Raw genomic sequence first — 23,958 nt, 5'->3', positions numbered from 1 at the left:
TCATTATTACATTGTTTTAAATTTCCGACCGTAGCCTCGTTGTTTCCATTACCCATCGATATGATTTTTCTGTTATGCATTTTAAACGTATTTGATGAAAAATATATTATCATCACTAAATTCATATTATCGTATCAGTTATAGATTACAATATATTCAAGTTTAGTACATCTACAAACTAATATCATCATCCGGTACATAGCCATCCTATTTATCGTATCGCTTACCTCATAATTTCGTTTTATTAGATTTTCTACCGTATTCATTATAATCGTATCACTCAACAGTTGGATTATTCTTATTTCATAAGACAGACGATATAGAGGTACATACAGTATAAACATGTTTTAATAAATATATTTCTAACGTTATTATTTGATACTGTCTTATTTTCTTTCTCATCGTCGTATTTGAAATATTTATTTTTTCACAAACTCGTTGTGTCCTTCCCTAATGATTTACAATTCAAAATTCCGAACAATGATTTATATCTTTAATGTACTTATATCTACATACACATATCCTTTTTCGTACTTTTCTTTTCGATTTGCAAAAACATGTATATTAATTACAAAAACAGAAAATCGAAAGTGAACGTTTTGATGATAGAAAAACAAGTCGTAAAAAGCAAGAGAAGAAAGAAAAAAAAAAAACAACAAAGCGTCCGTGTTCAGTGTGGTGTTTGATATATTGCAGTAATCATTTGCGCGAAATAACTTCACACTTTGAACCTTGACTCAGCCTTGTATTCAGTCTTCATTCATCGAATGAATAACGTAAATAGTGATAATCATATCCGTTTCGATAAATATCAAAAGCAATCTCTGTACTAACTCTGTTCTTTAAACTTGTACCTATTCGCAGAACGACAGAAGATATCGGAACAACATTTCCGCTTACGCGATAAATCTTATTGCTGTGATTATCGATATTGTTATTGTTATTGTCATTATTATTAGTGTTGTTAAAATCAATTATAGGTAGCGTCGGCTGCATCACTTTGTGTGAAGACAATTCAAAAGTACTTGCTTGGAAATTGATAGTAATAACAGTAATGTTTTTATCAATGTCACAAGGAAAAAAAAAAAAACGAAATTACAAATATGATTGCTCGTCGTTAAATCGTGACTCAATATATATAGATTCAATAATGGAATACAGTCAAGTGTAACAAAAATTTATATTTAAAATTACGCAGTCATTTTGATTTTTAATCAGCCTGTCTTTTCAATGCAACGCAAAGGTATCAAACACCGAGTGTAATGAAATTATCCAGCTGGAATCGTGCGCATAAGCATAAAATGGATAAAATTGTATTATCGCGAATATTATGAATCTTATATTTAAATGATTAGAACTCAGCGTAACGAGTCGGATCGAATTGTTGACTAAAAAGTAATTACCGTGATCATTTGCGCTTCGGACGAACGAGCATCGGACTTAGCCTTGCAGGGCCTTGTAATAACTTAGTATAAAAATGGCCATTGTTAATAGAAAAAAACAAAGTATATGTATAGATATATGTATATTGTATATTATTACGGATATTACGGACCAGGGTCGTGAAGAAAAGGAGGAAGAGATAGAGAAGGAAACACAGCGTAGCGAACAAACTAGTTGAAAAACGGGAGACAAGAGGAAGTTTAAAAAAGTATAAAAATAGAATTGAAAGAAAATATTAAAACGTATAAATACGGTTAATTATTTTTATGAAATGTCAAAATATATCTATGCTATATAAATATGTATCTATATGAAATTATAGATATGTAGTATATACATATATAATATTATATTGTATATTTATTTATTTATATTGTAATGTTAATCCCGTATTTAATACTCACACGTCAGTACAAAAATCCGTGTGCACTTATCATACATTAAATAGCAAGAGAGGAAAAAATCAATCCGATCGAACCTCGAAGATTTTATACATATAATTATTCCCGCAGTGTAAAAATAATTAAGTTCCTCGTTTATACCTTTTTCTGTATGGTTCATATTAAATATACAACAACAATGTACGCTGACTAAAAACGTACTTAAAATTGATGCAACAAAAGTTAAAAAAAAAAAAAAGAAAACACGCAGAAAAGAATCCTACCGTTCTTTTATTTTTTCTACTCTCTTACCAAAATTAAAAATTCCATTCTCCCGGGCAACGGTAGTAATTTAAAATTGAATCAATCCGATCTATATGGGCGAGCATATGCAACCGGTGTATGTACCTGTATATATGTATTATGTATTATTACATTTTACACGTACGTAGTCAGTTATACGTATGCAGATGTAAGTTCCAATCTGCAGGTACATATATGTGTACGTATTACACACGCAGGTCTTACATGGTTTATTTTATTCATAACACTACGCGGTGTAATTGAATACAAAAAACATGCGACAATGATTCGTAGGGTAATAAATCGAATGAATATAACAAGGTGTCTAAGGATACATCTGTACGAATAGTTACCTATAATCTAAGTAATGTATATTTGTAACAATAGATACCGTATGTAATATGTATGAAAGAAGCGAATAACAAATCTAGCGTAGTGTATATAATATAAGTATATAAGAGAAGGTGTATAATGTAAAAGAGAAAGAAAAATTACGAACGTTATATGACAAACGAGCACTAAACAATACTGCTGGCTTATATACCATAGAATAATGTATAATAGTTGTTACAATATCAGAATGTAAGTCGGGATAAAGACGAAGTGAGTTTTATAGATAAAAATAATGTGTGTGTTGACGAAGAGTGGTGCGAAATATACAATATATACATATATTATAACGGTTTGTACAGATAACAACCTATGCGAATGAAAAGAAGAATTCGTAACGGCGAAATGGATGAGAGGATAGACGACGAAAAAGAAAAGAAAGGGGGAAAAATGAAAAATTGTTTGTTACACATGTATGTATTGTATTACCGTATCGACATATCGACGCAAGTCGTAATCATGTAGATGTAATGAATTAGGATCATTAAGAGCGTCGGCGATTATCATGTTGCGAAATCTGAAACATATGTTCCGCAAATTCGACTTAAAACTAATGTCAAAGATATATACGAGATTGTTTCGATTGTTAGACAGATGTTGTTTGAACCTAAAGTTAGAATTGGATAAAACACGTCTCTTTACGGGCACAAAATATGTGTTTTGACAATAGCTGATAATGCATAGACATTTAGACGGTAAAAATTACGTTTCAAATACCTGAGGGACTTACGACGCTGCATTTAATAACCGAATTCTCCGAAAAGTTTGCGGTGAAATTGAGTATTTTGTGCATGACATGATTACACATTAAACGTATCAATGTGTGCAGCTACGTTAAACGGTAAAACTCCTGCGAATACCGTTTATAAGATGGCGTCTATTCGACACAATGTACTGTTGAATTCGCGAGTAACAGAAAAATTTTACCGATTTATATATCGTACATATATATGAAAGAATCTCGACGAAATTCGGTAATATAAATTAGACTATCAGTTTATTCTCCATTTCAATATGTGAAAGGATTCGTTATTACAAATCGATCTAGATGATTGTTTTCGGGTGATAAATCGTCTGTCACATGAAATCGGACGAAACTTTCGGTCTTCTGACTTTCGTTCTAACGATTTTGAAAACAGCCCGCATCGTGCATCCGATGATTTTGAACAATGCAAAAATTCAATATCTCTGTTGTTTTCGAAGGTGTTGATTTTTTTCCTTCTTCTTCTATTTTTGATTGTCCAGATTTAAATATAGAAAGAAAAAATTATTTGAAACGATTACCTGTACGTAAAATTGATAAAAAAAAAAAAAAAATAGAAATTCCGACGGTTGTGTTTTGATTAGTTTCGTTGATGCACAGAGAGGAATTGCTACTTGTATAATTACTACACATTTCTTCGCTATATTCGAACTTTCTACCATATCCGAAATACACGGTTTTTGATACAATATGAAAATTAATTGCGTAGCGGTAATCAGAAAATCTAGTATGCGTTACAAATATTTTAGATTACGGTCATTCGTATCATATTTTCTTGTAACCGTATGTATAAAACTATAAATTGATGTCGAGGTTGCATGTTTATTTAAAAAAAAAAAAATCTACTCAACTGATCAAACCGAGTCAAAGTTACGATAACGAGAAAATTCAACATTGGCAACTATAATCGGATTATAAAACACGGTTACTTGTATCAACGTTTTGTTGTAATTCCAACGATACGCAAACCAACATTTGAAGATAATTTTCATTACTAACCGTCAAACAAGTAAAATTCTTCTCATTTTGAGTTTTCTGTATCCACGCCAATGACGGGGCTACGCTACGTGCAATATGTCCATGTGCGTACATAGAAGGTATATCTATAGAAATACCACAATATGTTCTTAAAACCGAGGAGGTAAACATATTTGCTGGAAAATTAAGAAATCGGGATGATTACCGTCAGTTGTAAAGCTACCACATGTGTTTCCGCCCCGCCTCATGGCCAATGGAGAGATCGGTCGAACGTTTCATACATAAAGTCCCTGCTGTGAACATCCGAGAAAGAGAGAGGTAGAAAGATAGGGTCTGTGGGTGTGTGTGTGTGTGTGTGTGTGTGTGAGAGAGAGAGAGAGAGAGAGAGAGAGATAGAGAGAGAGGCACGTGACACCAACAAGAACCGTCGGTATTTTCAACGGGAATCCATCGTCGGTTTTACACGACAGTCGTCGTCGTGGTCCGTAGCAGGAAGAATCATTTGAGAAACGAGTCGTCGAAGCCTTCTCGGAGTCGACGATAATACATCGGACCTTGTAAAATCCTCTCGAATTGATATATATAGTGAATCCGCGAATCGGTGGCGATCGTCGAATTCAAAGGATCGCGTGATCGACGGTTAATTCGATCGTAGATCAATCATATTTGCTCCATTCATCTCGGCTCGGATTCGCCGGTTAATTTTTTTCGTCTTCGATTTTTAAGCAATTTTTTGTACCTTGTCGCTAACCGTCGGGACTAAATTGCCCAGCAAAAATTCAACGCGCTCTGCAAAGGAGCGAAGGAAACTCTTTCGTCTCAGGTAAAATATCGAGGCGCTGCGAACCACGTGCGTCGATCTTCGATCTCCGATCTGATCGTCATGATCGGATCCGGCGCTATTGGCTAGGCTTTGGCTATATCAGCTGCGCAACCGTTTCCTCGTTCATTCAGACTTCGAACCTAGTGAGTACCGTGTAACACGTACGCGATACTGTGAACGATCGTATCTTACGATCCGTGTACATTGTTGTACGTGCATGTAGCGAAATTGAAAATCTATCGCCGCGTGTTGCGCGTGAGAAATACGGCTGTGTATGAATACAAAACGCGTCGCGTGCCGGAGTAAAGTGTTAGTATTTTTGCGGTTAAAGTCGACCCTCGTTTATCGTTGTCGTTTCCCGCATACGATTGTTGTACGGAAATTACGGTTGTAATACGTGTGCAATTGTGTATAATGTAACGATTTGTGTAAATTGAAGTTTTTAGTTTACGTGCGTACATACCTATAGGTATACATGTATAATAATTGAAAACGCGCGTCCTTGTTGCACGTATTAAGCGTTGGATGTTAATTGACGTATCTGTAATTATTTTTACAAGTAACCTTCGCCTTTGCACACTATCCTACATTTGCATATCTCTTAAATTATACGATATGTAAATGACAACTTTCACCGGAATTTTATTACATTTACAATGCAATATGTGCGACACACGTGATATTACAATATGTGCACAGCAGCTACAACATCGATGCTATTTTTAAACAACTGTACTGGCGAAAATCCAGACTCTCTATCCGATGTGTGCGCGTGTGTGCGATTGAAGGCATTGTACGTACGATGATTAAAATGCCGCGAAGCCTTCGGCAGTTCTCTCGCGAATCACCTGATACAACTTCGACAGGTGGTTTAAGTCCTCGTCATCCGTCCTGCTTCGTAATTCGTAATCAAGGATTTGATACTTTTTTTTTTTTTTTCTTTTAAATTTCCCTCTATTAGAATATCGAATCGGTCACCTTTGTACCGATTTATAGTTTGAAACACTTGTCAGTGCAATTATGTACGCAAGTCTCCGACCGGAAATGAAATGAATTTCGTTTCGTTCGTATTTACAAATATGCCAATAATGTATTTCACCTCGATGACCTACGACACTCGGTTCTTTTACTCCTATTTTAAGGTCGGACTATTTTTAAAGTGTCCTATAAACCGCTCGATTAGAGCCTCATTAGTATTCCTCGTCGTACTTTGTCGGTTGTGTATCATTATCGTACTCTGTTGCTATATTTTCTTGCAACTATTTATTCAACTAAAAAAGTAGAGTAAATCGAAAAAACTGATTTTGCGTTACAATAACAAAAAAAGGATCGACGATAGCGCAAAATTTTTACGCGTACCTCGTTTTTCGTAATTCCAACAATATTCAAACAATTTTCTTCAACGACACCCGTTTTACTCAATTTTTCTAGTTACTGTAAAAAATGAAATTTTTTTCAATGCATACGTTCACACCGTTTTACAGCTTTCTCCAATTTTCGGCGTAGATATTCGAATAACGGAATGAAATACGCGCTCTCTCGACCGCGTCGCCTTTGCATATTCGCAATGTGGGACTCGCTCATTACTATCGCTCTCTTGTATGATAGTCCTTTCCTCGTTTTCCGTCGATTTTCCATTAAAGCAGTTCCGGTTCATTGAACTCTACACCTGATTACCATGCGATTAACCAATCGCGGCCATGGGAATAAATACTTGCTATACGTTCGTGTTTATTATTCCACTTCACGGGTGAATTCAAACGATGCAAACCAGTTAGGTAAAACAGCAACGAACTCGGGAATTATGCGCTAATACATTACCCAGAAACTCTTTACTTCCATGTGACAAAGTTTTACTATTATAAATAATAAAATTACTAATTCTAACTAATTATCGTTAAAAAATCTAGCTTCGCCGAGAAACCGCAAACGATTCGCTTAACAACCTGCATCTTTTTAATTATTTCTCGTCACAGGTGTGGCCGCGAAGCTTGCGGATAAGATAATAGCCGTTATCTCGCATCGCTGTTTCAGTCTCTCGTGGGTGCGAAGAAATATTTCTAGTTTCAAGAAGTAGCTTTCGACAAGTCGCAGTGCCTGTGCCGTTTAACTTGCGCATTGAAATCTTCGACATTGATAGCGTGGAAAAATCCATAATGCAGTTTGGAAAATATTTTTAATTTATACGTATACGGCGTAAACAGAATGTTGTGCAGGCTGCTCGTCGATAGTTGTAAAAGTAGGACAAACAAAGTGTCGGTGGACGAGATTTCTTAATCTTAACAAGGTGATAGATGAACGTTTTGTAACAATTATTGTCTACGTTACAGTTTTATCGTAGCGTAATGTTTTTCAATCGTGCGTATGCACCTTAAATTACAGTCGCTTCACAGAAGCCGGCGTTCTGTCGATTGCTCAATGTTTGTACAGCGTACAAATATCTTCATTTCGCGTCGCATTCTCACGCGTTAACGACGCAACTTTCCCTCTTTCATTTTTGTCGGGCTACCGTAGTAACAAGTTTAACGTTAGAGTCACGGTTGTGCGGTAAAATTTCAATAATTAAACACGGTCATTTTTCTTTCTCTCGAGGGATTGTTTTCAGTTCGTATATACTTGGGATCGCCGCGCCGTTCGAAACAACGCCAAGCTAACACGAAATTATGCGTAGCCTTTTTTGAATATATTTGGTTTCTCAAACCGATTGTTTTATAAACTCGGCAGACCATGCCCAAGTTTTATTTGAAATTGTAATCGCGTGTGACCGTCGTTGGTTCAGCTTTGAAGCCAACGGCGTCAAAAAACAGACTTGAATATTGGGTTCTCGCGTGATACAGTTCTTCCTGGAAAAAAAGCGTAAAAGCTGCTACACCTATAATTATCCGTATTAAGCTCCACAGTGTGTAAATTGACGAGTGAATGCCAATTTAACGTATTAATCTAATTGAATTTTTCTCTATTCACGTTTCGACAGACAAGAAGACGAGAAATCGAAATGGAACTTCTCGGAGTAAAGTTTGCTCCGTTGAACACGCCGCTCGAGAGGCGCCTTCAGACTCTGGCTGCCGCCGCGTGGATAATGATGCTGGTATTCGGCGGTTTCACCTCTTGTGTGATAACCGCGTTGCTTTTGATTTACACAAGTGTGGTTCGATACTTCCTCCTCGTTTATCTTGCCTGGGTCTTCTTTATCGATCGAGAAGCGTGCGAGAGAGGCGGCCGGAGGTGAGTTCTGCTGCAAACGTGAAACTTCCCTCGATCAAACGTCCGTTCATAATTTATTTTCATTATTTTCAGCGATTCGTGGATCCTCTGGATGCGGAACCACGCCTGGTGGCACTATTTCTGCGCATACTTTCCCATAAAGTTGGTTAAAACCGCGGACTTGGATCCGTCGAAGAATTACCTCCTGTGTACGTTTCCTCACGGTGTGTTGTGCACCGGAGCTTTCGGAGCTTTTGCCACCGATGTCCTCGGCTTTCACAAACTCTACCCAGGACTTCGGGTCCGGATGCTGACTCTGGGTCAACATTTCAACATGCCCCTCTTCAGGGAGTTCGTCTACAGTTTTGGTGAGCTTTGGCAGCGTTTTTTCATTTACCCGATCACGCGAATCATCGAAATCTTAATCAACACCGATTAATGAACTTCGATTCAGGCGCTTGCAGCGCGAGTGCCAGAAGCATAGAACATTTGGTCTCCGTACCCGGAGGCGGCAGAGCGACTGTTCTAGCCGTTGGTGGTGCTTCGGAATCACTCAAGTGCAAACCTGGTACGTATCGGGTAATATTGAAGCGGCGAAAGGGGTTCGTCAGGATCGCTCTGAAGCACGGGTAAGCATGCGAGAATAACGGTCCAATTTTTATGCCTGGATGAATACGTGGTTGAATAACTATTCTTTCGCCTCGAAAATGAAGAAAATCGTCAATATTATTACATAAAAATCTTTGTTTCCGTGACCGAAAGAACGATGATAGTGCTGGATTATTCTTACCAAATTACAGTCTACAGAAGTCGACGAGACATTTTTTTATAGTCTATATTTAACAAATTCACTCAAAATTAGCTACCCTCGTTTGATAGTTGAAAGTGTACGATATTTGCTTTTCTGTCTCAGGAATAGAGCAAACTATACTTTTCCATATTGGCGTAATACGTCTAATCAACGATCGCAATCGCAAAATTTAGACGGAGTGACAGAAACCCCTTTTTTGTTCTTCTGGACGTAATTATAAAGAAACTACCACCAGTAACCCAGGCATAAAAAACAATTTGACTTGTTTACGTATTAATCAATTATCCGTTTCATGTAAAGTTGAAGTAAATTATTTCACTTAATTCTAGTGAAACAAGTAAATTTTTGCTTGAAAAAAAAAAAAAAAAAAAAGAAAAAACGCGACGATTACGTCGTCCGTTATTGGTATCGTTATACTTTTTAAATTTATACCCGTGTACTCGTCAACTTTCAGAGCACCTTTGGTCCCAGTGTTTTCATTCGGAGAAACGGACCTCTACAGTCAAGTCGATAATCCCGAAGGATCGTTACTGAGGTATCTGCAAGAGATGCTGAGAAAATTCACGGGGATCGCACCTGTTTTGCCGATCGGACGAGGCCTTTTTCAATATTCATTCGGTATCGTGCCTCGCAGAAGGCCAGTCACGGTGGTCGGTGAGCGAAATTTATAGTTTTCACTTTTTTATACGAATTTTTTTCTTACCGCATAAGTTATTTTTCACATGCATATTGTTTTTCAGTCGGAGCAGCGTTGAACGTGCCAAAAATTAGCGAACCAACCCGCGAGCAGATAGACGAGTACCAAAAAAAGTTCATTGAAAAATTGGTCGAACTCTTCGAAACGCACAAACATCATTACTTGCCAAATCCGGAAAATACTCATTTAATAATTGATTGAGTCAACTGAGGAGAATGTATTGTAATATACGTAGAAATACGACATGGTATGTTAAGTTATGCGCGATTAAGATCGTCGTAATTGATTATCCACACCGATGAACCGTCCGGTTCACTCTGGATAAATAGGCGCGACATGAAACGGCGTCGGCGGTGGATCTGTATTATGACGTAATCGTAGGAGAGGAAAAATTTCCACGTTTTGTAAGCAAAGAAACATATTCTATCGACAAAAGTCGAAAAGATTATCGCGCTTTCGGCGCAGCGTATTCAAAAGTAGTTTATTTATCACGACAGTATGCAAACGCTGGATCCCAGGTATGGATTTATTAAATATTTATAAATCGTTTCACATCGTAATTATATAAACAATGATCGAGTATCTGTAGACGAAAAATTCAATTTGGCAACGATGATTTAGGAGCAGATAACTCGAGGATTTTCAGCCAAATCAACGTTGAAGTTATATATAACAGAATTTCACAACATTTTTCGCGAATCGAAAGCAATCACCTGATGTACTCGTATGATGAAAATCGAACTTTGTCGTGTACAAGTCAGGTATTCCTACGTATTTAGTTTGTAATCTAGGGTAGTTCCATGTAGATGAAATTACTGTTAATCACTGTTCGTGAATAACGATGATATGCTCATTTACCATTTCACGTTTCCACAAATTGTTGGAAAATCGCGCATCACACGCACTTATACATAATTATAACAATTTTATACGTGCAAGAAGTGTAAATGAATTTAGAAATACAAATGAGCGAAGCATATTTCTCACGGGATTGAAGCATCGGTATGTTCATTGCAATTTGTAATTATTTTTTAGCCTGTCGCTATAATGATAATCTGTGTAAGAAATCTGTCTTAGAAACGTTATCACGGATTTTTACCGATTTTCATACCAAAAATTTTTTCGTCTCTTCGTCCAAAGCAACGCAATATGCAGCCTTGGATGGATAACAAATTAAATATCTCAGAATTAAACGTTTATGTAAGACTGATTATGATGCTTGATTTATTCGTCATTCGCATTCAATCGAAGTTTCCCTTCAGATATACATTTCAATAGGTTAATATACCAGCAAAAAACTTCAGGCTGTAAGTACAAATTGAATTTTATTTGGTAACATAGTATTTGCAGTATGCAATGTAAAATCCACTTTCTTCCACGACTAGTTAATTCTTTTCTGTTTACGAATAGCGATTTAAAAAAATAAAAAAGAAAATTGAATCTGTCCCACGTATACTTTAGGAAAGAATTTATTCTTTTTTTTTCGTCTGCAGGCCCTTTTGGTACTCACGATTCGAACAACCGTTGACTACTTAAAATCCAGACAATTACAGCACAAATAATGGTAAGGAGAAAGTAAGCACACCGTCTAATGACTTATCGGAACTAATACGATTTTCTCGTTTGTTTCACAAACATGTCATACTTGCTGCACCAATTTTCATGATTGCGCCGAAAATTCGACTCACCTTTTCCTGCCAAGGAGGAGTCCTGAATGACAATCCTGGAAGGTCGCCCTACGACGAAGCTTTTTACGGTATTCGTTTGGTATCCCGCTTCGGAAAAGGTCAGTCACGGTCAATGGTGGGTAAAATTTGTAGATTTAAATTTTTTGCCGTGAATGTCACTGTATAAGTTATTTTAATGTTAACGACACGAAGGACGATCGCCGGCAGACAGGCAACCGATGTTACATCTTATTGTTAAACGCAATAACTATTTCGATGTAACTTCGGTTGCCTGTCTGCCGGCGACGCGTCGTTCGCATTGTTAACTCTGAACGTTAAAGCTCTCAAGTAACCATCCTGGTATAGGTATGCATGTTTTCTTCGATGCGAGTGGGATTGGAGTTGCCAAAAATAATGAGAAATTATCGTAATCACTGTCCGTAAATTTAATATTCCTTCGAGCGAAATGCCTGAACAATCGTGCATCGGATGCACATGGGTATAGTAACTGCAATTTTAGATACAAGAAGCACGAATGCATAGCCATTGGTATTTAGATGATAATAATCATTTTCGCGGGCTTACAGCATTTGTACTTTCATTGTAATTTGTAATTATTCATTGTTCAGCCGTAAGACGTAATGAGCTGTATGAGAAACGCATCGTTGAAACGGAAAAGGCCCGTTTGGACTCCGCTGGACTGTGTCCAATCAATTTTGGTGCGTAATCAGACTGTATCCAAAAAGGCTAGTGTTCAATACAGCTTTCCATTAATTCTGATGTCCAATAACGCCGATGTCCGAATGCGGTCCACCTGTAGAAACGTAGTCACAGCTTCTAACGATCTCCGGATCGCCACTTATTTTTTCGTACCATCTTCCGAAGGATTTAAAATGGTAGTCTTGGGCCCATAATAAAATTGATGCATCGCAGTTAGATGTCTGTCCTGGGCGAAGTGTAATGCTTGATTTATTTTTATTAGCATTTAATCAAAGTGAATGTTATCTGGTAACGTAATATATTCGAGTTTCGGTATAAAATCTACCTTCTTCTACGACTAATTAATTTTAACATTGATAATTACTATTAGCAATTTGAATAAAAATAAACTCTTTGTTTCAGGGATATTATATTTTGCTAGAATTCGTCCTTCTCTTCAATCTGCTGTCACTTTTCGTACTCAAAATTTGATTATCCGTTGTCCACTTAAAATCCCGACAAGTACAGCAAAAATAATGGTGATTAAAAAGTAAGCACCCCGTCGGATGATCTGTAGAAATTCATACAATGTTATCTCTTATTTCATGAGAATATACACCGCCAAATTTCACAATTTCACCATCATCTCGACCTATAGGAACTGACTTACCTTCTCTTGCCAGGAACGGTTGGCGGTGCATTTGTGAAAAGGGATTCTTGAAAAGTGGACGGAGTTGTAAAGTGGCACCCACGTATTTGGCAATAGCCAGTAGAGAAAAGTGTCCAAGTGTTTTCGTACGATGAAAGATTTTTTGTTCACCAAATCTCGCATCTGTAAATTACGATATGTGTTCAATGTTTATGTAACAGTTAAGAACAAAATAGACCGGAAGAGTTCTTCCCGACTTCAACCCACCTCGATGTAATTGTACATCGCCAGATCGCAGATAACGTGGCTATCCGTACACCTGGCTTCGGAGAAGGCGGGTAAAACCTTGCTCAAATCTGAGCGATGTGTTTCGAAGAGTCTGTCGAGAATCAGGCAGTCCTCGAAGCCCTGAAATCAAGTGACTGAAACGGGAGTTTGTGCCTTTACAGGGAAAGCTCGACGCTTCGGACTTACGGTGTTCATTCCTTGGCCGTAGAAAGGAACCATCGCGTGAGCAGCGTCCCCGATTATGAGGGCTGAACTTTGAACGTGGAAGGGTCGACACTGCGCGACGTTTCAGAAACAGATAAAGCAAATCACATTCCTGTTCCCTCCCTTTTCTATTCCTATACCACTGTATTAAAAAATCGTCTGAGTTTACTCGGGAAATCCGCGGTACCTTGATAGAGATCAGAGGAAGAGGCTTGTTGCTGAAAAAGTCTTCGGTCAGCTTGTCTTCACCGAGCAACGGCACTGCGTCCGGAAACTGTTCCCTGAAGAAGTCGAGCAGCTTCCGAGCCGTATTGAGACTATTGAATGTCTCGAAGGGTGCGAAAAGGGTCACAGTGTAAGATCCGTCCTGATTCGGCAGTGCGATCATCATGAACTCACCCCGGGGCCAAATGTGAAGATTGTTTTTCGCCATGGCGAACTTGAGCGGATCGAATACAAGAGGGATTTATAATTGAGAAGAAAGTGATCCTCTTCACGCGGATCGATCATCTCTTACCTTTCCATCATCTTTAGCCGGTATGCACAGCTCCATGTATCCGTGTTCGATGTAAGTTTGGCTGAAATTGTAAAGCGGCCTTTTCGTCATGATCCTTCGTACCGTCGAAAACGCTCCGTCAGCTCCGACGATCAAATCAGCCGAGGTCTCTTCTTCCTCCGACGTCTTACGACTGTTGGTAACAATTCATACACTTGGATTAACAGTAAGGAAGAAACTGATATTGAATGTATCGATTTCCGTGTGTTTTAAGCAATACGATCAAATATCTGTGACTTACTCTAAAAATGTCATCTTTCCACGTTCCAGATCAGCACTCACGAGCTTCTTGTTGAAGTATAATCTTACGTTTGGATACTTTTCCGCAGCTTTAATACAGGTAACAACAAATTACTTTTCTTACAATTATCAAAATGATTCTCAGGTGGAATGAGGATGCATTCGTACAGGACAGTTGACAGAAATTGGAGGCAAGGAACGCGAGACGATATTGGATATGTGATATTTGAGTATCACGTTACGGCACGTGTGAAGCCTTAAAACAAGTTAGAGATATCGAACTACCAACGGTGGAGATGTACGTGAAACGAGTCCGGTGGGTTATTAGAAAAAAATATGCATCGCCCACGAAACTGAATTGATTGGTTTTGATTCTTGAAAATATGCTGCAACGTTATTATTGTGAAACAATAGCGTCAGTACGAATTAGACTTGAAGTCGGTATCAGCAAAGATGCTTCCGCAAGTTTTTGTCCTAACGTACCAAACGACTTACCGTTCAGCAAAACCTCATTCAGATATCTTCTGTTGACTGAGTATATACACTGGAACGTGAAAAATTACCAAAAAAATGTGAACTTGGTACACTTTATTTTATCTGTAGAATCTTAGCCTAAGCTTCATTATTACTTAATTACCGGTGATGGAATTTATTTAAAAATATGTAATGCAATTTAATTTTTTCTTGTTGTATTATCAGGGTTATTCGCGTGTGACTTACATTCTTATTGACCGGATCGTACAGTATCTCAGTTAGGCTGCAATCCTTGCCGTGTATCATTCGGGCTCGCATCGGGATTCCGTGATCCTTAACCAGCAGGTCTTCAAGACCAACTTCGCGAAGTGCTGCTCTACCGCGAGCGGAGAGAGCGAGATTTATGCTCCTGCCGCGAATTTCTTCCACAAGCCGAATGTCTGAAAGTTATGGGAATTTTCTCATTTTTTTTTTTTTTTTCTCTTGTCAAGAGATTTTAAAAATTTCTCAAGCCTACGTGCTGCGAAGTGAACGTGTTAAAATTCTTCGTAATCTCTATCTGTTTAAACAATTCTTACAGTTTCTTAGAAATTATAAATACCTTCACGATACTCGTAGAGGCGAACATTGTGGCCTCGTTTGGCAAAAAAACAAGCCTCGAGGGCTCCTACCTGAAATCAAGCGTTAAAAAAGAATAGCAGAGACAAAATTGTTAATTATCCGGAAACTGAAATTTAATACGATAGCTTCGGAAACGAATCTAAGAGCACATTTATGCGAACAAAAAAAAAGGGGGGATTGAGGTTTGGAAAATAAATTTCTACGGTTCGTCTCCAAATTGCAAGAATTTCAATCTTTCGTCGCAAAGCAGTTATCGAAAATTAATCAAACGAATATTATCTGCACGCACCAAACCACCACCTATGATTGCGACCTTAAGGGACGATGACTCTGCTGTTGTCATGATTCCTGGACACTGACTGAAGCCGGGTCGGTGGTTTCAGGACTGGCTTCTTACGGATCGTTGGGGTGTGGATTAATTCAAGAGTGGGGATGGACTATATAACATTCACCTGCGGTCACAGCTATGGGTTATAACAAAATACATCGGAGGGTCACTGACTTATTGTTAGTCCAGTCAATAGGGAATGTTAATTTTTTGGTAATTTTGCAACTAAGAATGTTAAAGCGAGTAACAATAGAGGAATTCGGGATCTGGTCTGATACAGTTTGTCACAATAAAAAGAGAAAAATAAAAAAAAACTGCGCGCACTGAATTTGGCAAAAAACAAAAAAATTATAATGATATTTATTGTACACTATATACAGTTAGCGAATTACCCGAATAAATACAATGCCAAGAGTAACACGTGGCAGCGAATGCACCCAAAACACAATTAATTAAATAATTGATTTAAAGCGAATTTACACACAGTAATTTTGGTTAACAGAAGCCAAGCAATTAGAAAAATTAGCTGAGAGAAGAACACGAGGTGATCTTGAGGTAGCCGAAAGAAGAATAATGGCGGAAACCGTTAGAAAACGAATCTTCTTCCCCGTGAGGAAGACCAAGCATGTCCCATAGCTAAGAGCCAATCAGAAAATTCATAGCGAATGACGTCAGAGAATAGCGAAATGCGCAAGTGTCAGTGAATTTGAACTAGAGATTCATTGATTGGCTATCGATTGTCGGGTGATCTGTGCTCTGCTTAGTGCTGCCTTCTTGCTGCGGGTAAGCCGAACTTCGCTTCGCCCGGGCAGTTTGGGTGTTGACTGAACATTCTCCCCCGGGTTGACGGCTGAGACGTCAAGATCTTCAATGGGCAGAACACATAGTTTCGCAATTGGTCGGGTCAATTCCGTGGTAGCTGTCTTCAGTGTCACTACGCGGGTATGTCCGTCCTTCCCTGGGTGGATAGCGATTACCCTAGCGAGTGGCCATTTGGTAGGTGGGAACCGCTCATCTGTGAGGAGCACCAGAGAGCCAACTTTGATGTCGTTGGACGCCCGATGCCATTTGGAGATGCCCTGATGACGTTGAAGCACTTCGTTGCTCCAACGTCTCCAAAACTGTTGCAACAGTTGCTGTAGCAACTTGTACCCAGTTAGCGTCGATTCCGTTGTTGAAGGTAGCGAAGGTTCCGGAACAGCGGTGAGTGGTTCTCCAATGAGGAAGTGACCTGGAGTTAGTGGTTCCAGGTCGGCAGGATCTTCCGAGAGTGGGGCGAGAGGCCGAGAATTTACCACGGCTTCGATCTGTGTCAACACCGTAGTGAGCTGCTCGTAAGTCATCAGATGCTCTCCGATAGTTCTTGTGAGATGGAATTTGATAGACTTGACGGCAGCTTCCCATTTACCTCCAAAGTGCGGAGCTCCAGGCGGATTGAACTTCCAGGTTGTGCCATCTGTAGCCAGTAAATGTGAAAGTTCTCCCAGTGATTTTGATCCTGATGCGAATTCAGCCCTTAGAGTTGCATCTGCACCCACAAAGTTTGTACCACAGTCCGAATAAATGGTGTGGCAGACGCCCCGGCGACTTGCGAACCTCCGATACGCTGCGATGAATGCGCCTGTAGAGTAGTCCGTGACGAGTTCCAGATGTATAGCGGAGGTCGTGAAGCACACGAAAACTGCAATCCACCCCTTGTAAGTTTTCGCTCCACGACCCTGGAAGGTTTTCAGAGTGACTGGCCCAGCGTAGTCTAATCCTGTATGTAGAAACGCTCGTGCGGGAGTCACTCTAGAGGGGGGCAGTTGTCCCATCAATTGCTGTGCTCGAACACCTCGGTGTCTAGCACAGACTACGCAGCGTAAGATGTGAGATCTGACTGGTACGCGGCCACCAATAATCCAGTAGGATTGGCGTAACGCAGCCAGAGTCAATTGCGTTCCCCCGTGAAAGTTCCGTTTGTGTGCATGATCGATGAGGAGTGACGTCAGCAGTGAGTATCTAGGCAGAATCGCTGGATTTTTCTGCTGACTGTCCAATAGCGAATTTTTCAAGCGGCCACCGACTCTCAAAATTCCGTGATAGTCGACAAAGGGGGTCAGCTTGGCGAGTGGGTGATTTTTTGGTAGGAATCCCCCATCAGAAAGCAGCTTGAGTTCCGATGAGAAGTACTGGCCTTGTGTATATTTGACCAGTAGCCATTTTGCGGGTTCCAGGTCTCCAGCAGATAGCGGGGTGGCTAGTGAGGACTGTGGCACCTTTTTCATTCGGCTGATGGCACGTAGACAGATTCCAAGCGTTCGAACCAGCGAAACCCAGCGAGAAAAGCGTTCTAAGAGAATTTGCAGAGGATGTGAATCTGTTTTAGCGAATGTCATGAAGGTTAGACCTGGTCTCTCTTCCTGATGAGTTGCGGTCGTAGCAGGTGGTTCAATAGTTGGCCAGTTTTCTTGGGACAAACTGAGCCATTTTGGACCCGACCACCAAAGCGGGTGTTTCAGCAGTTTGCCAACTGACAGTCCTCGCGAAGCACAGTCAGCTGGATTACTTTTCCCAGCGATAAAGGTCCAGCGGCTTCCAGGAAGAGTGTCTTGTATTTTCGCAACCCTGTTGCGTACGTAAGTTTTCCAGCGAGAGGGTTGACTTTGTATCCAAGCGAGGGTTACTGCAGAGTCAGTCCACAAATAGATTGGTATTTGCTCCAAGTTAAGTGTTTTTCGCACGTAGAGAGTAAGTCTGGTGAGAAGTACGGCAGCGTTCAACTCCAAACGTGGAATTGTGAGTGGTTTCAGAGGGGCTACTTGAGTTTTGGAGCATAAAAGTGCAACTGACGAATTCCCCTGAAGATCCGTCACCTTCAGGTAGACCACCGCAGCCATAGCGAGTTGGGATGCGTCTGAGAACCCGTGGAGCTCTGCAGACACATTCTCCTTGAGATTAATCCATCTGTTTACCCGGAGGTTAGCAAGGTTGGTGAGGTCCGCTCGAAATACCGTCCACTTGTGGAGTTGTGTCGGAGCCAATTGATCATCCCAGCCCAGTTTTTCAAGCCAGAGTTCTTGCATGATCACCTTGGCTTTGATGATGATCGGAGCGAGGAAACCGAGAGGATCATACAGACGAGCAATTTCAGACAAGATTGCCCGTTTTGTTGCTGGAGGATCTTCAGCCAAGTGATAGTTGAACTGGAATACATCGTGGTGAGGATTCCAGCCAACTCCGAGGACCTTCACCGTAGTATCTCCGATTTCCCGTAGCGAGTTCACTGGTTGATCGTTTGGTGACATTGTAGCGAGTAACCGAGCGCTGTTACTTGACCATTTTGTTAATGGGAAGCATCCAGCTGCACAGAGTTCCCTGGTTTGTTTAGCGATTGCAATCGCTTCCGTCTCTGTGTCAGCTCCCCCGTAGATGTCATCTACGTAGCGGGTTTCAGTCATTGGAGCTACTGCCAGCGGGTATTTGGATCCTTCGTCCTCTACTAATTGCAGTAGAGTCCTGACAGCAAGATAAGGAGCACAAGTTGTGCCGTATGTGACCGTAGTGAGGGTGTACGCTTGCTGAGAATTGTCCTTGGTCTTCCAGAGGATGGACTGTAACGGCCAGTCCTTCGGATCTATGTCAATTTGCCGAAACATCTTTGTGATGTCGGATCCAAAAAGTATTGGAAACCGACGAATGCGGAGTAGTACATCGCAGATGTCTACTTGTATTTTTGGCCCAACGTGTAAGATCCCATTCAGCGAAACTCCTGATGAGGTGTTGCATGATCCATTGAACACTACTCTGAGCTTTGTAGTAGTGCTCTGTTCCTTGAGGACACCGTGATGAGGTAGGAAGCAATGTTGTTCCGGTAGATCTGCCATAGAAATGTGTTTCATGTGACCCATGTTCTCGTACTCAGACATAAAGTTGTGGTAGAGGTCACTGTAAGTAGTGTCCGTGCTCATCCGTTTCAAAACCCGACGCAGTGAAAATTGTGCGGATCTCAGTGAATTCCCAAGTGCTTCTACCTTGTCCTTGAGTGGCAAGTGCACCACGTAACGCCCATTTGGGTGACGATAATGTGTGGATCTAAAGTGAGCTTCACATTCGTCCTCCTGCTCACTATAGCGAATGTGCTGCTCATCATGCGGTTCTTCCTGGTCCCAGAATCTGGAGATCAGATCCGGTAGCTGATCGTCGGCTGACACGTGCAGAGAATTGGCCGAATATTTCGTAGCAGTTGGATTGACTGAGCCGTAGACAATCCAGCCCAAGAGGGTTGACTGAGCAATTGGCGAATCAACAGGCCCTTTGCGAATCTTCTCATTCATGATGAAAGCTGCAGGTGCTGCTCCCAAAATGATGTCAATTGGTCTGGACTGCAGAAATTGCGGGTCAGCCAATTGCAGTCCCAGTAGATGCGACCATTTCTTGTCGATAAGGGTGTATGACGGCAAGTCTACCGCCAACACAGAGAGAATGTGGGCCTGTATTTTTAGCGAATTCTTCCCATATAGCGAATGTAGCTCAACAGTGCATGAGCCCAATGTGCGGCCAGCAGATGTGTTGCCGATGGCCCGTAGGCCCACGTTTGCGGATTTCAGAGGAAGTCCCAGTTTCTTGTGTAGCGAATTCGTCATGAATGACAGCTCAGAACCTTGATCTATCAGAAGTCTGGCTGTCAGAGGAGCTCCCGTTGTCGAATATACCCTGCAAGATGCTGTAGCAAGTAAGGCTATTGTTTCCAGAGAATTGAGCCCTAAAAACAATTGCAGTTAGCGAACTCTGTCCATAGCGAATGACCTAATAGGACTATTCTGTACCTGAGCTGCCCGAAGCAGCGGTCGGTTGAGGATTAGCCCGAGATTCTTCATGGATGGCCGTGTGGTGCTTGTTGCCACAGTGGCGACATCTTGTAGTGGTGCGGCAGTCCTGTGAGCGGTGGCGTCCCAAACAATTCCAGCACAGTCGATGATCTTGAACCATAGTACGGCGCTGTGCGACAGAGGCAACCTTAAATTGCTGACAGTACAAAATAAAGTGCTTTTGCCTACACAGTTGGCAGATGCCTGGTTCATCTGTAGCCTCTTTAGGTGTATAGTATACTTGAGCGGTGGAACCAGAGGGGGTACTTGCAGTCTTGCTGGAATGTGAGGGTGACCGTGTGTTTGGGGGCTTGCTAGAGGTTTTTAGCAGCTTGGAGGTTGAAGCCTTGTCCTCCTTGGGTGAGGTTGGTCGTGAGGTGACTCCGATGGCGCTGATCTCCCAGGCGCGTACCTTCCCGATGAGGAAGTCTTGTAATTTCTGGTACGCCGGCAGCTCATTCGAGATGCCCAGGGTACTCTCCCACTCCTCCCTAAGTTCTGGTACCAGACGTCTGAGGGTGACGAAAACCAGGATAGGGTCCCAGTCCGCAATGGAGACTCGTAAGGTTCCCATCGCATCGATAATTTTCTGTGTCTGTAATACAAGTGCGTTTAGCTGAGGTGCCGAGTGATTAGGCACTGGCTCTGTGGTGAGGAGTTCCTCCAAGTAGGTGTTGAGAAGCCGACGAGGGTTATCATAACGCGCGACGAGGAGATCCCAAGCAGCAGGGAATGCCTCGTCTGTAAGAGGCACGTTTGCGATGAGTGCCAGTGCATCGTCCTTGAGTTGCGTCTTGAGGTAGGACATGCGCTGTGCCCCAGTGAGTTGCTCGGCATCAATTATGAGGGTGGTGAATAAGTCCCTAAACCCACGCCATTTCGTATAATCCCCGTCGAATGTCGGTAGTTTTATGTGAGGCAATTTAGTAGAGGATGGCCCAGTCGCGAAAAATTGTGTAGCATCTGCATGCCTAGGTGTCGCCTCTGCCTTCAGGGAGTTCACCTTGGCTTCCAAGCGGGTCTGCAGGCTCCCGTACAGCGTTGCACCACGTTGATAGACCTGAGCGGTGTGGTACTCATGTTCGAGCACTTCTTCGTGCTCCTCGTAAATGCGTTCGTGCAAGGCCTCAATACGGTCGACGGTTCTATTGACTAAAGCCAACTGGGCCATGGCTTGCTCGAGAGACATCGCCTGAAGTGCCTCAGGCGTGAGTCTTTGATCAATGTTGGCCAGAGAATCAACCCGGTCCTGCTGCAGCGCAGCCTTGTTGTTGAGAGACATGATGCGAATAACAGTGCTGGTGACCCGGAACTAAGTTTTCGGTCAAATGATACGGAAAAGTTCTATGTACCGGTGTACACTGACCGCCAAAGGCGACACCCGATGTGTCCAGCGATGCCTTTGACACTTAGCTTTTCACCAGATTGGCACTGCACAGCGAATACACCAAATGCTGAACACGAATTGTTAACGTGAGAAATAACCCAGAGAATAAGCCAAGCACAATTCTATTGTGACCAAACCAGCACCGATCCGGCTCGAAGGACCAAATGTTAAAGCGAGTAACAATAGAGGAATTCGGGATCTGGTCTGATACAGTTTGTCACAATAAAAAGAGAAAAATAAAAAAAAACTGCGCGCACTGAATTTGGCAAAAAACAAAAAAATTATAATGATATTTATTGTACACTATATACAGTTAGCGAATTACCCGAATAAATACAATGCCAAGAGTAACACGTGGCAGCGAATGCACCCAAAACACAATTAATTAAATAATTGATTTAAAGCGAATTTACACACAGTAATTTTGGTTAACAGAAGCCAAGCAATTAGAAAAATTAGCTGAGAGAAGAACACGAGGTGATCTTGAGGTAGCCGAAAGAAGAATAATGGCGGAAACCGTTAGAAAACGAATCTTCTTCCCCGTGAGGAAGACCAAGCATGTCCCATAGCTAAGAGCCAATCAGAAAATTCATAGCGAATGACGTCAGAGAATAGCGAAATGCGCAAGTGTCAGTGAATTTGAACTAGAGATTCATTGATTGGCTATCGATTGTCGGGTGATCTGTGCTCTGCTTAGTGCTGCCTTCTTGCTGCGGGTAAGCCGAACTTCGCTTCGCCCGGGCAGTTTGGGTGTTGACTGAACAAAGAATCAGACAGGTGCAACGAAAAAAGTTTAAAATTCTAAGCGCGTTTATGCAATGCTTATGAGTGGCTTCGATACTCACAGTCTGAAGGAAAATTTTTCTGCATTTCGTTAAACTTTTTTCCGCAAACCTCAATGCAAATTCTTTTACAACAGGTTTTAACGATTGAAAACACGAATGTCGCTTTCCTGAACGTGAACAAAGTTATTAACATCGAACCTTAGGACGGCCCTGATGGCAATCTCACGTGGCGAACGCAGAAGGCACGCGTCTATTTCGAATTATAGACGGTATGAAAAGCATGTTTATCCAACACGCTGCGATTTCGTTAATCAAGGTACGTTCTCGAAATCATCCTCCGATGTGAACGTCAGTTTCACAAAACTTGGTAGAAATATGAACGTTGAGCGGGCATGAAGGTACGGCCAGATGTACGCGTTGAATATTCGTTGCGTGTCGTGTAAGCAGATACGTATTCAAAGATCAGAATTTGTCTTCTTTCCTTCTTACCGCGCGTGGAAACATAAGTAGACTCGGAGTAGGAAAGATTTCCGGTGCTCTGATAATAAGCGAGGATACTGTTACTACTTTCAAACAGCGATGTCTCGAAGTTACACACATGGGTGGCTTTTCCTAAACACTGTAAAAACACCCCTTACGATCGGTGTTCTTGGTCGTTTTTTGAGTTTCCTTTTTCTAGCTGACACACGAGCTACTCAATGCTCCGACTAAAACATAATTCTAAGACGTTTGGTGTGCTTTTAGTTTGAATCAATACCATCTCGAAAACTACTCGAGCTTTCCTCGTTTAATTCTCAACTAATATCAAATTTCTTTTTGTCAGAACGAAACTGAATGTTCATTTTTCATTTTGGTATCCTGCAATCTAAAATGAATTTGATATTTGAAACTCGTTTGCAGTCTTGACGCCCGTTCATCAGGATCGCAAAACAGGATCCTGAGCAACTTTTGCAATCATTCTTCTCGCTGAATCATCCACAACTTGTCTGTAAGGAGTGGGGTTGATATTCCGATTTTGAAAAGTTTCGAAAGTGCGAAACTCTGAATATTTTGGTGACGAAACTTAGAGTAAAGAATTCAAACTTTGGTGATAAATGAAAGTTTCGAGCGGTCCGAAACCCGCCGTTCAAGGTTTCGAAAGTGCGAAAACGAGAATGTTTGAAAATCTGAAATATCGAAATTCCGAATGATCGAAGATTTTCAGTTCCGTGAACTTCTGCATTTAAAAAATGAAAAAATGGTAAAATTTCACCATTTTAATCTTTCTTTGTTTCGTATTTTCGATATTTTCACGACGGGAATCCTGGTAATTCCGATTTTCGGTTTTTCTAATTTCTCACCCCCAATCGTTGAGCAAACACCGCGCTCTCTGAGTACATTTTAATTCTCGGAATTCAACTCCATCGAAACTATACTTC

General features: G+C 41.0%; 3 protein-coding genes across 12 annotated transcripts; 1 reads left to right on the top strand and 2 right to left on the bottom strand.

Annotated features, from left to right (window-relative positions):
• The first annotated feature begins 525 nt into the window (after window positions 1-525).
• Window positions 526-11,005, top strand: LOC107227561 (2-acylglycerol O-acyltransferase 2-A). 10 transcript variants are annotated; one of them, XM_046739198.1, is made up of 6 exons: window positions 526-2,929; window positions 8,055-8,305; window positions 8,378-8,652; window positions 8,739-8,913; window positions 9,550-9,749; window positions 9,836-11,005. In XM_046739198.1, the coding sequence occupies exons 2-6, from the start codon at window positions 8,076-8,078 to the stop codon at window positions 9,991-9,993; spliced, it is 1,038 nt and encodes a 345-aa protein (XP_046595154.1). In that variant the 5' UTR covers window positions 526-2,929; window positions 8,055-8,075; the 3' UTR covers window positions 9,994-11,005. The 10 variants fall into 10 exon arrangements, with proteins under 10 accessions (XP_046595154.1, XP_046595157.1, XP_046595162.1 ...); XM_046739201.1 differs by lacking the exon at window positions 526-2,929 and adding an exon at window positions 4,662-4,814; XM_046739206.1 differs by lacking the exon at window positions 526-2,929 and adding an exon at window positions 4,662-5,080.
• A 1,566-nt stretch (window positions 11,006-12,571) lies between these two features.
• Window positions 12,572-16,162, bottom strand: LOC107227559 (kynurenine 3-monooxygenase). The gene is made up of 12 exons (XM_046739184.1): window positions 15,911-16,162; window positions 15,480-15,642; window positions 15,171-15,240; window positions 14,816-15,009; window positions 14,591-14,639; window positions 14,097-14,184; window positions 13,817-13,988; window positions 13,487-13,738; window positions 13,282-13,371; window positions 13,075-13,215; window positions 12,829-12,990; window positions 12,572-12,729 (listed from the first exon to the last, which is right to left on the bottom strand). Exons 2-12 carry the CDS (start codon window positions 15,531-15,533, stop codon window positions 12,640-12,642), a joined length of 1,362 nt encoding a protein of 453 aa, XP_046595140.1. The 5' UTR covers window positions 15,534-15,642; window positions 15,911-16,162; the 3' UTR covers window positions 12,572-12,639.
• Window positions 15,843-22,513, bottom strand: LOC124294253. The gene is made up of 2 exons (XM_046739153.1): window positions 20,327-22,513; window positions 15,843-20,262 (listed from the first exon to the last, which is right to left on the bottom strand). Exons 1-2 carry the CDS (start codon window positions 21,648-21,650, stop codon window positions 16,238-16,240), a joined length of 5,349 nt encoding a protein of 1,782 aa, XP_046595109.1. The 5' UTR covers window positions 21,651-22,513; the 3' UTR covers window positions 15,843-16,237.
• Window positions 22,514-23,958: the final 1,445 nt, after the last annotated feature.

This window comes from Neodiprion lecontei, chromosome 1 (assembly GCF_021901455.1).
Source record: "Neodiprion lecontei isolate iyNeoLeco1 chromosome 1, iyNeoLeco1.1, whole genome shotgun sequence".
Taxonomy (NCBI): Eukaryota; Metazoa; Arthropoda; class Insecta; order Hymenoptera; family Diprionidae; genus Neodiprion; species Neodiprion lecontei.
Note: the sequence above shows the minus strand (reverse complement) of the source record. Positions and strands in the feature narration are given on the sequence as shown.